Source organism: Mobula hypostoma, chromosome 1 (assembly GCF_963921235.1).
Source record: "Mobula hypostoma chromosome 1, sMobHyp1.1, whole genome shotgun sequence".
In the NCBI taxonomy this organism is placed as follows: Eukaryota; Metazoa; Chordata; class Chondrichthyes; order Myliobatiformes; family Myliobatidae; genus Mobula; species Mobula hypostoma.
Window position 1 is genome coordinate 51,242,479 of NC_086097.1, and position 14,150 is coordinate 51,256,628.

The following is a 14,150-nucleotide window of genomic DNA, read 5'->3' on the forward strand; positions in this document are numbered from 1 at the left end:
AGTTGCTTAGGGAGCGATCCCTGCGGAAAGCAGAGGGGGGGAGGGAAAGGAGGGAGATCAGTGGGGAGGGATGGGGGGTGAATGGACAAGGGAGTTGCGTAGGGAGCAATCCCTGCGGAAAGCGAGGAGGGGGGAGGGAAAGGAGGGAGATCAGTGGGGAGGGATGAGGGGGACGAATGGACAAGGGAGTTGCGTAGGGAGCGATCCCTGCGGAAAGCGGGGGAGGGGGGGAGGGAAAGGAGGGAGATCAGTGGGGAGGGATGGGGGGGTGAATGGACAAGGGAGTTGCGTAGGGAGCGATCCCTGCGGAAAGCAGAGGGGGGGAGGGAAAGGAGGGAGATCAGTGGGGAGGGATGGGGGGGTGAATGGACAAGGGAGTTGCGTAGGGAGCGATCCCTGCGGAAAGCGGGGGGGGGAGGGAAAGGAGGGAGATCAGTGGGGAGGGATGGGTGGACGAATGGACAAGGGAGTTGCATAGGGAGCGATCCCTGCGGAAAGCAGAGGGGGGGGGAGGGAAAGGAGGGAGATCAATGGGGAGGGATGGGGGGACGAATGGACAAGGGAGTTGTGTAGGGAGCGATCCCTGCGGAAAGCGGGGGGGGGGGAGGGAAAGGAGGGAAAGTTTCTGCAGCAGCTTACATTAACTCCTGTTGTGCTTCATTCATTTCTAGGATCTTCATTTCTAGGATCTTCGACAGATAGTCTTCTTTGTCCGCCTTTGGTGTGGTCTTTTGATCTTTCCATATATCACTCCTATCGGCGAGTACTTCCGATTCACTACTGTGGATTAAATAGGAAAGACTGTAGTTATTTGAGCAACACTACTGAGTTATTGGCAGATGGACGGTAAGTAAAGAACTAAACAGAACTTGTGTGAATCTTCACTGGTTGTGCGCCAATTATTTCCTGTGTCCAATTTTGAGTACAAGTTTTTTGGAAGGCTGTCAATGTCCTTCAAATGGCACCTTGGAAATTGATTTGAAGCCAGGGCCTTCTTTTACTATTACAGAAATGAGACTGAAGTCTTCACAGCAGAGAAAGTTGAGGGGAAATAGAAGTGTTTAAAACTTACAAGGAGTTTTATATTGTAAGTTGAAATAGTATTTCCGTGATGGAAGATTTGGTAATCAGAAGACAATTTTGAGAGAGCTAGAAAACATAAAGTGTGAAAAAAATTTAATGAGTTGGTATTATCTGGAAAACTTTAGTGGCGACTTTCAAAAGGAATTTGATATTTGCATAAAAAGTAAAAAAAAACGCAGGTGAATAGGTAAAGAGTAAGGCTATGGGGCTAATTGGATAACTATTCCAAACAGTTGGTACAGGGAAAATAACATATCTCAGTTCTGCATGCTTTTATGAAAACATCTTTTGAGCCTACTTAAGAGGGCACTAGAGTTCTTTGTTTGACAGTAACTTGCCCTCAGTGTGCCAGAGAAATAGTAATTTAGATTATATGCTCAAATATCTGGACCAGGGTTAGAACTTATAACCTTCTGATTGTGAGGCAAGGTTGCTTTTGATAATTTAAAGATGACAAGCATAATAATGTTTTGTATTTTGTCAATTGCAAACAAATACCAATCATTCTTGCATTTTAGATGGGTTTCCACGGACCAATGCAGATGCATGAATACCGACACAAACACATGAGAAAATGTAAAAGCTACTGTCATAATATTTTGCCATTTATCTCACAAAGTGCAGTCAGATATTTATCTTTATTTTGGGAGGACAAGAGGTCAACATGCAAATGGGTAAAAAGAACAGCATTCAGGATGATAATACATGCAGTTCTGCATTTCATCAGAGTGCAAACAGTTAACACATCAACATTCACCTATCAGTCATGCTTTTGAAAAATAAACCAGGGTGATGCATTTTGCATAACGTGGTACAGCACCAAGACTATTTTAAAAAGAAAATTCTTTTCCACTCATGCTTTGAATGGGCATTCAAATCTGCACTTTGTACTTTGTATCTACAACTGCTTGGGTATTGATAGAAGTTAAAAATTCCAGCCTATTCCAATCAATGTTTAATTTATTTTATAATAAAATATTGGGACAACATTATTCACTATAGATTAAAATAGCAATATTTGCATATAAACCCTAGAGTTAAATGGTGTTGAGAGTTTATGGATTTTAGGAAACTAGGAATAAACTCTCACTTAAAGCAAGGAATTTAAGATCAAGGTATCATTAATTTTCAAGTCTAGTTTTCTTGTAACTGTTCCTTCATAATTTAATTTGATTTGTATTTTAGCAATGATAGATATAATGGTTTCTTTTGCCCATACTGCAAGCATAATTCAGCCTTAATCTTCCTGTTTGAAAAAAAAATTGTACATTTCCCTCCCCCTCCAATTGTCCACTGAGTTTCAAAGATCCTACAAGGGCCTTTCAATTATAAACTGATAAAGTCATAACAGCAAAAAATCTAAAACAAGAAAAGAAAGAAAGAAACTTTGTGAAATTATTGATATCTAGGTAGAGATACTACAAACAGGGCAACAATTTCACTAAGGTAACCATTTGTTATATTACAACATGCATGGTTACAATATTTGAAATTGTACCTCAAAGCAGAATTAGCATTCAGAAGGGCATTCACAGCAATCTATGAGAACAGCACTTTCATATAGAAACAAGTCATGCCTTTTGGAGGTTAAGCATTCCACTCATTCATAATCAATGGATGAAAGATCTAGCGTTACTATCCAGCAGAAATTATGTATAAATGCATTATAATGGAACTTAACCAAAAAAGCACCGCCTTAAACCACTATTGTATCCAGCTTACCACATTTCATAGACGTCAGCTGTCCATGCGTTTTAGGGAAAAAAGCATTGGAGATGTTTAATTTCACATTTTAATCAAGCGATGTTTATCACAAGGAATGGGAATTTACTAAAATTAAATAAAATCTCCAACATCATTACCTCTGCATTCGAGTATGCAACTGATCAAGTTGCTCTTGCAGTGTGGAGACAACAACTTTTAATTCAGTATTCTCCTTTTCAATTTGAGAACTTCGATTGTGGAGTTCTGAAGTGGACACAACCTTCTCTTCCAGGTATTTGGTTCTTTCTTGCAGACCTGTGTTCAGGGCCTTTAATCTTGCTACTTCTTCCTTGGATACTTCGTGTGCTCTTTCTAAATCTGTAAGAGCCTTTAATCTGTCCTGTAACAGTTCACCTTTTTCTTTAAGTTCTACACATTCCTTCTCCATTTCCATTTTTTCATTCTTAAACAACTCGAAAGATTTTTGTAAGTTTGAGAGCTCCAAAGTTTTTTCTTCCAATGCCACTTCACTGTCTTGCAAAGATACAATTTGCGACCTCGCTTCTACCAACTCTTTCTCAGACTCTTCTTGCCCCCTTGTAAGAACTTCTACTCGCTCTTGTAATTGTTCAACTTTTTCTTGAAGTTCTAGCTTTCTGCTTATAATTTCAGTCTTCTCATTCTGAAAGAACTCAATTGTTTTCTGCAAATCTGAGACATCCAATGCTTTATCCTCTAGTTCCTTTATTCTCTCTTTCAGATTGGAATTTTCTAATCTCATTTCTTTCTCAGAAAGCTGACACACAGCCTCTGAATGTGAAAGAGCTGTAACCTTACCTTGTAGTATCTCAACCTTCTTTTGAAGTTCAGTGTTTACCTTCATTAATTCCACCTTTTCTCTCTTAAATAAGTCATTAGCTTCCTGCAGACTGAAGCAGTCTGCTGTTTCAACTTTTGATTCCTCTATACTTTCCTTTTGTTCCAACAATTCAGTGCTTAACTCTGCAGTTTCCTTCCTAATGTCCTCATCTAATACTTCTGATAGAAGCATCGTTTCTTCTTTCAGTTGAGCTATCTCCCCCGACTGAGAAATTCTACCTTCCAACTTTATATTCTCTCCCTCTGATTCATTATTAACCTGCTGCTCCTCACCAAAGGGGTCTATGTTTTTTTCCAAGTCTCTCTCTTGCGGATCAGAGACTTCAGAAAAACATTCTTTCATTGTTTCAGATCCCTCCTGTGAAATCCCAAGTTGATTAGAAGTCATCCCACTTTTTTCTTCCAATTTGACTTTCTCCAATTTCAGTATTTTTTCCTCATTCTCAGATTCTACCTTCTCAGAATGTGCCATAGACTGATCTGCCTTCCCTGCAGACATAACCAATTGTTCTTTCTTCTGTAATTCTAATTCCTTCCTTAAATTGATAATCTCATTTGTCAAAATACTCTCTTTTTTAGAGGCATCATCTTTTAATTCTTCTAGTTCCTTCTGAAGCTGTTGTTGTTTAAAAGCTGATTTATTTAATTCTTCTTTGTAGGTTTTCTCTAATCTGTCTCTCTCCTCAGCTGAAGTTTGAGAAAACAGAACCTTCTCATCTATCAGCATTGCCTTAAGTTTTTCTTTTTCTTCTTCATTTTCCTGTAAAAGCTCCTCTTTTTCAAATTCCCACTGGCCTTTCTCTTCATAAAGCTGCTTTTCAAGATCCTGCAGTTCTTGCTGATATTTTTCTTGAAGCTCACAAGTTTCTGCTTTGAGCTTAACTTTGAATGTTTGCTGCTCCTTTGCAAACTGGGCTTCCATCTCAGAAATCCTCTGGTTAAATTCATCTTCTATACTTTTCCTATGTGATAAACAATTAAAACATCAGCCTCAGATAGGAAAACAGAAAGTAAGAGCATCACAATTAGCCTGGGCCTCAATTATAGAAAAGTGAGGAAAATTTCATAGGGAGCCAATTTCTCAGTGCCATCCAATTCTATTAACTCAAACCATGCTTTGTAGATAAAACATTACAAGTGATTCCAGTGCAACTGCAGTACAGGACTACACATATGCTACATAGTAAAAACAACATACAAAAGATAGAGCTAACACCAAGCTATCCAAAAGCACCAAGGCCTCAACAACCAAGGAGAATATGGCCAGCAAGTGCATGATAGCAACTGTTTGCAGGATTCCTCTCCAAGTCACATGCTACTCTGACTTGGAAGTGTATCACTGATACCTCACTATCATTTGGTATAAATCTCGGAAATCCCTACCTAACAGTATATGTGAAAGTAAATACATCAAGAAACCTGCAATACAGAGGTTCCCAACCCTTTTTTATGCCATGGACCCCCTCATTAATCGCATGGTTCAAGGTAATGTCACACCAACACTTTCTCAAGAGCATCCAAATCCTCAATATTTAAACAAAGCACCATCATAGTTTAGTGCAATGAATGACAAATTTAAAAACAAGTTTTAATTTAGAAGAAGGTAGAAAATCATCAGTCAGAAGAAAAATTATGCAAAACAAATCTGAATAATATTAATGTGAAAAAGAGGGCCTCAAGATGGCTGTGGCTCAAAAGGGGGGAGCCACGGAGTCATAAGTAGCTAGCCATCTGGACACAAGCTGGGGTATGATCAGCCCCGGCTGGGTCACCTGGAGGAGGTTGTATGATGTTGAAAGACTCGAAACACCCAATGATTCCAGGAACATCACTGAAGATGTGTCCAGAAGCATCAGTAGATGTATGTACACAACACTCAAATCAAATTGAATGCAAAAACTATTTTGTTCAAGCTAAAAGAACCAGAGATCTTTCCCAAGTACAAAAATATCGTGAAATAAAGAACTTCAAGTATGGAATAACAGATCAACATTTTAAATTTCTAAAATGTTTTGTTGGTTGTCATAAGATTGGATCAAATAAACCTCCATTAATCTGTTTCGAATAAACTCAAATCCAAACAAACCATTGACTATCATATTCTACAAATTATCAAGAAAATTGACTCACCAGAAAGCGTGAAAACTCAAGAATAAATTCACAATTTAGATCAGAAAGCATTAATAAATCCAAGATTCGATGTATTTCCACCTTTCATGATTTTCTCCATGTCCTCAATAGCTTGATCACAGATAACAAATTTTCCAAACCAATCTTTCCCAAAGTTCTCACCTTTGCTGTAGCAGCTCATTTTGCTTCTTATGTAGAAGATTCTGTTGTAACTCCTCTTTCTCTTGTTGAAGGCTTTCTGTAATCTCAGACATTTGTCTGGAGTAGACCTGCTTGAGCTCCATTTTTTCCTTTACAAACGCTTCCTTCAGTTCTCTTCTTTGTGCTTCCATCTGTGCCTCAGTGATACTCAGCTTACCTAACAATTCTTCCTTCTCTTTGTAGAAAGATTGGCTTGCTTCTTCCATTTTGTTCCGGGTTGTTTCTTCATGTTCCTGCTTTAACTGCTTCTCTAGTTGTGCTTTCTCTACATTAAATTTATCCAGCAGTTCATTCTTTTCTTGCCTATGTTTACATTCTATGGAATGTTGTAACTTTTGAAGGGTTTCAATTTCTCCTTGAAGATATGAAATATGACTTTTGAGTTCTTTAATTTCTTCTTGCATTTTTGAAATCTCTCTGCTATGCACCTGGTTAACATCCTCTTTCTCTACTTCATATTTTACTTTTGATTCTTCCATTTGCACCTCATAATAATTTATCTGAAAAGGATAAGTATTGTAGACAATTACTGCACTGTCAATTTTGACACTGATATACTGCATGGACAGGCATGCCTATACACAGACACAAATGCATTCACTTCCCCCACATCTTCCCTACCCAAGCCGCCTCTAACTTTCCAAACTCTGTGAAATGTAAGAGTCAGGAAGGATAGCATTCTAATAAAGTTATCATTAATCCCAATAGAGTCACAGAGCACAACAGCACAGAAACAGGCCCTTCAACCCATCTAGTCCATGATGCCCTCCCTGGTCCTCAACCCATCTATCTGCACCCAGACCATTGCCCTTCATATCTATCTGGCTATTAAAATTCAGGTAGTTGAATATAATATCTTGCAATAACAATCTAGAAACTGAACATATTTAATTCTGACCAGTGAGCTGCTGCACTGTTAGAAATAGTCTTATATCTCACACTTTTCTGATCGATCTAATTTTGATCAACAAAAATGCTAAATGCCATAAGGTGGAATCTGCCTCAGAATACTATGAGATACATAATTTTGTTGAAAATTCCATAGAAACATAGGAAGCCTACAGCACAATACAGGTCCTTTGGCCCACAAAGCTGTGCTGCACGTGTCCTTACCTTAGAATTTACCTAGGGTTACCCATAACCCTCTATTTTTCTGAGCTCCATATACCTATCCAGGAGTCTCTTAAAAGACCCTATCATATCCACCTCCACCACCGTTGCCGGCAGCCCATTCCACGCATTCACCACTCTCTGCGTAAAATACTTACCCCCGACACCTCCTCTGTACCTACTTGCAAGCACCTTAAAACTGTGCCCTCTCATGTTAGACATTTCAGCCCTGGGAAAAAGCCTCTGATTATCCACACAATCAATGCTTCTCATCATCTTATACACCTTTATCAGGTCACCTCTCATCCTCTGATTTTTTTTTTATTGTGTCGCTCCAGACAGACAGCCATTCTTGTTTGGTGCGTGGTATCAGGATTGGTCTCCTTTTGGATTAACCAGGTCACGATATGAACGTTCCTGACTCGACCCTTTTTTTTCTTACAAGGCCGAGTGGCTAGCTTGACGCTCAACCTGGCACGGATGGAAAACGTGCTCGGGAGTGGCCCGACTTGGATTCGAACTTGGGAGTCCGGCGCTGATGCCACTGCGCCACCAACCGGCCTCCGATACACCTCTATCAGGTCATCTCTTATCCTCCATGTCAATCTATTCTCAATAACTTAAACAACAGGAATTCTGCAGATGCTGGAAGTTCAAGCAACATACATCAAAGTTGCTGGTGAACGCAGCAGGCCAAGCAGCATCTATAGGAAGAGGCGCAGTCGACGTTTCAGGCCGAGACCCTTCGTCAGGACTTCCTTCAGTTAGTCCTGACGAAGGGTCTCGGCCTGAAACGTCGACTGCGCCTCTTCCTATAGATGCTGCTTGGCCTGCTGCGTTCACCAGCAACTTTGATGTATATTCTCAATAACTAGTAGTTCACTTGCCTTTGCTTCTAATTCAGCCTTCAAATTATGAACTGCCTGTTGATGTTGTTCTTTAATTTGTTCAATGGCCATTTCTGCTTCCAAACTCATGTTTAGTGGATTGCTTTCCTCGGGATCAAAAGCTGAAAAAGACAGAGACAGGATTTGGCAAGGCAGCCTAATTTGATATTATTATTAGTTTCCTGTCCTTACACAAAAGGATTGGTTTAAAGTGAAAATTCCTAGATGAGTTCAGGACAGTGATAAACAACACGAGAGTACTCGTGGTTCCACATTAACATGATTGAATGACAACAAAGAACTTTAACTGAACCAGAACTATTATTACTTACATGAAAAATTAGGTCACTACAGTACTTCCTTAGATCATTAATATGTGGCTAAAATAAAGAAAATGGAAGAAGCCAAACTGACTTCAAAAAGTCTCCCTAAGCTTGGCACTGTACCTTGATCATAGTCTCCTATATCATTCTTGCTGTCCATTTCCTCAGACAAAGAACTTCTTAGCAACTGTTTAAAACTTTTCCCTTGTGTCTGATATGCTTGTAATTCTGATTGGAGCTCATCAATCCGGTCCTGGAGCTCCTACATTAAACACATAAAAGAAATGTGTATCTCTCATTTCACAGTGGTGAACATACTTTGAGATTCTAACTATGAAGAAATCAACATTTGTTTTTTTAAACAAAAACTTCTTTTCAAATTAGTTTTTATTTGCCCCTCGGTAACACTATCTATTCCCAAACTGCAAGTGATAATTTATAACCAGTTCTTTAGAAGCTAAATGAGCGTACAAATAGGTTTCCTTATTTGTTTTGATCTTCAGAGCTTGGCTCATTTGGGGAAGCACACTGGTACAACTAGTAGTAGCACTGCCTGACAGCAATAGAGACCTGGCTTTAATCCTGACTTGGAGTGCAGTGTGTGTGGAAGTTGCATATTCTCCCTGTAACTGAGTGATTTTCCTCAGGGCACTCCGATTTCCTCCCACATCCCACATACACCTGGGCTGGTACATTAACTGGCCACTATATGTTATCCCTAGAGAATTGTAGAATAGTGGGGAAAATTAAAAATGGGACTAATATTGGATTAGTGAGATATGTGGCTGGTCAGTGCAGATTTGGTGGTGTGCTGTGTTGAGTTCTGGTCACCTCACTACAGGAAGGATGTGGATACTATAGAGAGAGTGCAGAGGAGATTTACAAGGAAGTTGCCTGGATTGGAGGGCATACCTTATGAGAATAGGTTGAGTGCACTTGGCCTTTCCTCCTTGGAGTGACGGAGGATGAGAAGTGATCTGATAGAGGTGTTTAAGATGATGAGAGGCATTGATTGTGTGGATAGCCAAAGACTTCTTCCCAGGGCTGAAATGGCTGACACGAGAGGGCATAGTTTTAAGGTGCTTGGAAGGAGGTACCAGGGGCATGTCAGAGGTAAGTTTTTCACACAGAGAGTGGTGGGTGCGTGGAATGCACTGCCAGTGACAGTGGTAAAGGTGGATACTATAGGGTCTTTTAAGAGACTCTTAGGTAGGTATGCAGTAGGGAATTTCTAGGCAGTCTCTAGAGTAGGTTACAGAGTCAGCACAACATTGTAGGCCGAAAGGCCTGTAATTTGCTGTAGATTTCTATGTTCTATGTAATGCCCTGGTTAAGATTTCTACTGCTGTGCTGTGAGATAGTTTAAATTAGCAGTTTTCTGTAAAAGCAGTGTGCCATGACAGAAAGTTCTAGAGAACTGTGGGAAAGAGTTTTCTGAAGGACAGTAGTCTGATTTTGGGTCTTTTGGTGGGAGCTGCAGAGCATGGCACAAGGGAAGATGGACCCCCAGAATGTGGGTTGGAGGGAGAGTCCCCATTGCAAGAACTGTTTTGTGCAGATGAATGGCTCCAAGGAGGCAGGGTCTATAGCCCTGAGAGAGTCAGTTCATTCACGATGGTCTTTGAGGGGAGGTTGGAATGTGGTGGGTGCTTTCACACAGTCTGTGGGTCCAGTGCGTGAGTAAAGAGATACTCCCCCAACTACTCCAGTATAAGTGCCAACGTTAAGTGCATCTTCGAGTGGTTTAATTGTAATGGGCTCTTTCATTTTTCTTTTCTTTTTCTGTAATTTGTTAAAGTTGAAAATTTTGTAAATATACGTTCTTTGTAATTTTATGCTGGTGCACGATCTGTCATCTATGGGCTACCGATAACTGTGTATGGGCATATTTACACAGCAGCTGCTCAGATTGAAGTTGTTTGGTTAAACCCCATATCATACTGACCCCAGATATAAACTGTTTAGGGAAGCTGGCCTCCTCACTAGCTGTCAGCAGAGTTAGCTGATGAGCCAAGTCTGTCTACGAGCCCTGGTGAGAGGGTTACAGTGGGCTGAAGATTCTGTTTTCATGCCATATCTCTGTAACACTGTGCCTCAAGATTCAAGAAAATTTAATGTCATTTCCAGGACACAAGTGCAAGGGAAAACGAAGTAAGAATTACTGATCCACTGCAGCACAAAAAAACATACTAAGATAAAGAACTAAAAAATAAAAGATAAAGAAAAACACAATAAATATGAATACATAAGATGGCTCATACACACAGATTGATTGTATGCCCATACTAAGCACAGGAGAGTCTGTACATAAGATGACTCTGACAGGAAATGATAAAGTAGTGGAGGGGTGGGTTAGTGGGTGGAGGTGTCGATCAGCCTTATTGCTTGGGGAAAGTAACTGTTTTTGAGTCTGGTGGTCCTGGCGTGGATGCTACATAGCCTCCTCATGATGGGAGTGGGACAAACAGTCCATGAGCAGGATGGGTGGGATCCTTCATGATGTCCCTGGCCCTTTTCTGGCACCTTTCCATAGATATCATATGAGGAGCATTTGATGGGTCTGGACCTCCACTCACTGGAACTCAGAAGAATGAGGGATGACCTCACTGAAACCTGTCGAATGGTGAAAAACCTTGATAGACTGGATATGGAGAGGATGTTTCCTATGGTCGGTGAGTCTAAGGCCAGAGGACACAGCCTCAGAATAGAGGGGCGTCCTTTTAGAACGGAGATGAGGAGGAATTTCCTTAGCCAGCGTCTGTGGAATTCGTTGCCACAGGTGGCTGTGGAGACCAAGTCATTGAGTATACTTAAGGTAGAGATTGATAGATTCTTGACTGGTCAGGGCACGAAAGGATACAGGGAGAAGGCAGGAGAGTGGAGCTGAGAGGGAAATCGAATAAGCCATGATGAAATGGCAGAGAGCCTAATGCCGAGTTCTGCTCCTATATCTTATGGTCTTATAGGTCACTGATGGTGGGTAGTCTGGTGCCAGCGATGTGTTGAGAAATTATAACTACCGGTTGTAGAGCCTCCCTGTCTGCAGTCCAGTTTTCATGCCACACAGTAATACAGCATGTTAGGATGCTCTCCAGTCTGCATCTGTGGAAGGACTCTGTTCACTTTGTTTATAACATTAATAAAATATGGATCAAAGTCTCTTTCCAACACACTATTTGGCAACACACGTAATACTGGAGGAACTCAGCAGGCCAGGCAGCACCTAGAAACAAAAAGCACAGTCGACATTTCGGCCCAAAACCCTTTGGCAAGACATTATTTGGCAAGAAGTTTTGTGAACTTTTGCAAACAATTTGACAACTGTTATTCTGGAGCTTTAATCTCCAGTTGTAACAAGATTCCATGATATTATTTGAATTAAGACAGGAAGTCCTCTCAGCATTTTAAAATTTTACTGCCCCAACCATTAATGATAAACATATTAATGATCAACTATCCCTTTGATGTTTTATTATCTTGCTGTGAGCAAAGTGGTTGCTATGTTAAGTAGAATTACAAGACTCATTGCAATTCAATTTAATCACTCCAAAGTGCACTCATCTGGCAAGGGCCTATGTTCTTAATTTTTTTCCCATGAGTCTTTCTTGTTCTCTATCAGATACTTTTATAATCTCTCCTTTGACCAAAAATTGCATCACCAGCCCTGAAAGCTTCCATCTCTGTAAAGCTTGTTTATTAAATGCTTCAGTAAAACTAAATGGGACATTTTGAGACATTGAAAAGGCTATGGAAATGAAACTTCATGTTGTGGTTAAAAGCAATTCAATTTTCCCCAGCAACGCATCTCTGCCTGGGAACATGTATCACTCAGTATAGCAGAAGCTCTGCCTTCTATACAGCTTCCAAAACTTAGTTCTATTACAGTCATTCCAAAAAGAAATACTATGCCAAGAGTTCAGCATCATTAACCATGACCATCACCGAAGATGAAATGATAGACCTTTTTGAGAAACACAAGAAAATCATGCTTAAATACTACAGAAACAATACGACAAATCCACAGAATGGTATATAATGCTTTGTCAGCTCATGTATCTAGTTACATCTTCTCTGGTTTAGTTTGCAAACTAACATTGTTCTTCATCAAGTCCAATTCCTATATTACTTACTCTAAATTGCTGTTCATATTCTTTTCGCATTCGTGCAAATCTTTCCTCATGCAAGAAGAATTCAGCAGTTGTTGGATCAAGGTCTCCAAACTGTTGACAAGAGATGAGAATATATCATTTCTAATATAATTTAAAAATTGAATCCATCTTTTTACACATGTGCACAGCTTTCACTAACACTTCCATTTTTGTTGAATATACTCCAGACTTTTATTGCAAGGTTCATTTAATATCTCAAGTAAACCTACTTTACCTGAGATATTAATATCGCAAGTAAACCACATCTTGGAACTATGATGTGGTGGCCATTACAGAGACTTGGATGGCTCAGGGACAGGAATGGTGACTTCAAGTGCTGGGTTTTAGATGTTTCAGAAAGGACAGGGAGGGAGGCAAAAGAGGCGGGGGCGTGGCATTGTTGATCAGAGATAGTGTCACGGCTACAGAGTCTGTGGTTGGAGGTTAGGAACAGGAAGGGGTCAATAAATTTACTGGGTGTTTTTTATAGGGCTGCCCAATATTAACAGGGATATCGAGGAGCAGGTAGGGAAACAGATCCTGGAAAGGTGTAATAATAACAGAGTTGTCGTTATGGGGGATTTTAATTTCCCAAATATCAACTGCCATCTCCCTAGAGCCAGGGGTTTAGATGGGGTGGAGTTTGTTAGATGTGTTCAGGAAGGTTTCTTGACACAATATGTAGATAAGCGTACAAGAGGAGAGACTGTACTTGATCTGGCATTGGGAAATGAACCTGGTCAGGTGTCAGATCTCTCAGTAGGAGAGCATTCTGGAGATAGTGAACATACTTCTATCTCCTTTACAATAGCATTGGAGAGAGATAGGAACAGACAAGTTAGAAAAGAGTTTAATTGGAGGAAGGGGAATTATGAGGCTATCAGGCAGGAAATTGGAAGCTTAAATTGGGTACAGATGTTTTCAGGGAAAAGTAGGGAGAAATGTGGCAAATGTTAAGGGGATATTTGTGTGGAGTTCTGCATAGGTACGTTCCAATGAGACAGGGAAGTTATGGTAGGATACAGGAACCGTGGCATACAAAGACTGTAATAAATCTAGTCAAGAAGAAAAGAAAAGCTTACAAAAGGTTCAGACAGCTAGGTAATGTTAGAGGTCTAGAAAATTATAAGCTAATAGGAAGGAGCTTAAGAAGGAAATTAGGAGAGCCAGATGGGGCCATGAGAAAGCCTTGGTGAGCAGGATTAAGGAAAACCCAAGGCATTCTACAAGTATGTGAACAGCAAGAGGATAAGACGTAAAAGAATAGGACCAATCAAGTGTGACAGTGGGGAAGTGTGTATGGAACCGGAGGAAATAGCAGAGGTACTTAATGAATACTTTATTTCAGTATTCACTATGGAAAAGGATCTTGGTGATTGTAGTGCTGAATTGCAGCAGACTGAAAAGCTTGAGCATGTAGATATTAAGAAAGAGGATGTGCTGGAGCTTTTGGAAAGCATCAAATTGGATAAGTCACTGGGACCAGACGAAATATACCCCAGGCCACTGTGGGAAGTGAGGGAGGAGATTGCTGAGCCTCTGGCGATGATCTTTGAATCATCAACGGGGACGGGAGAGGTTCCAGAGGATTGGAGGGTTGCGGATGTTGTTTCTTTATTCAAGAAAGGGAGTAGAGATAGCCCAGGACATTATAGGCCTGTGAGTCTTACTTCAGTGGTTGGTAA

General features: G+C 40.4%; 1 protein-coding gene across 3 annotated transcripts in view; it reads right to left on the reverse strand.

The window, feature by feature from the left end:
* nin (ninein (GSK3B interacting protein)) overlaps positions 1-14,150 on the reverse strand; it is a 149,623-nt gene that overhangs the window by 34,538 nt on the left and 100,935 nt on the right. For all 3 annotated transcript variants that reach the window (XR_010018042.1, XM_063048625.1, XM_063048634.1), the window contains 6 exons: positions 12,448-12,537; positions 8,441-8,579; positions 7,995-8,116; positions 5,959-6,497; positions 2,946-4,628; positions 640-780 (listed from right to left, as the gene is read on the reverse strand). Coding sequence is in view for 2 of the 3 variants with exons in the window: in XM_063048625.1 (XP_062904695.1) it covers positions 640-780; positions 2,946-4,628; positions 5,959-6,497; positions 7,995-8,116; positions 8,441-8,579; positions 12,448-12,537 (2,714 nt within the window). In the remaining variant the exon portion in view is untranslated. The remainder of the gene's footprint in view (positions 1-639; positions 781-2,945; positions 4,629-5,958; positions 6,498-7,994; positions 8,117-8,440; positions 8,580-12,447; positions 12,538-14,150) is intronic.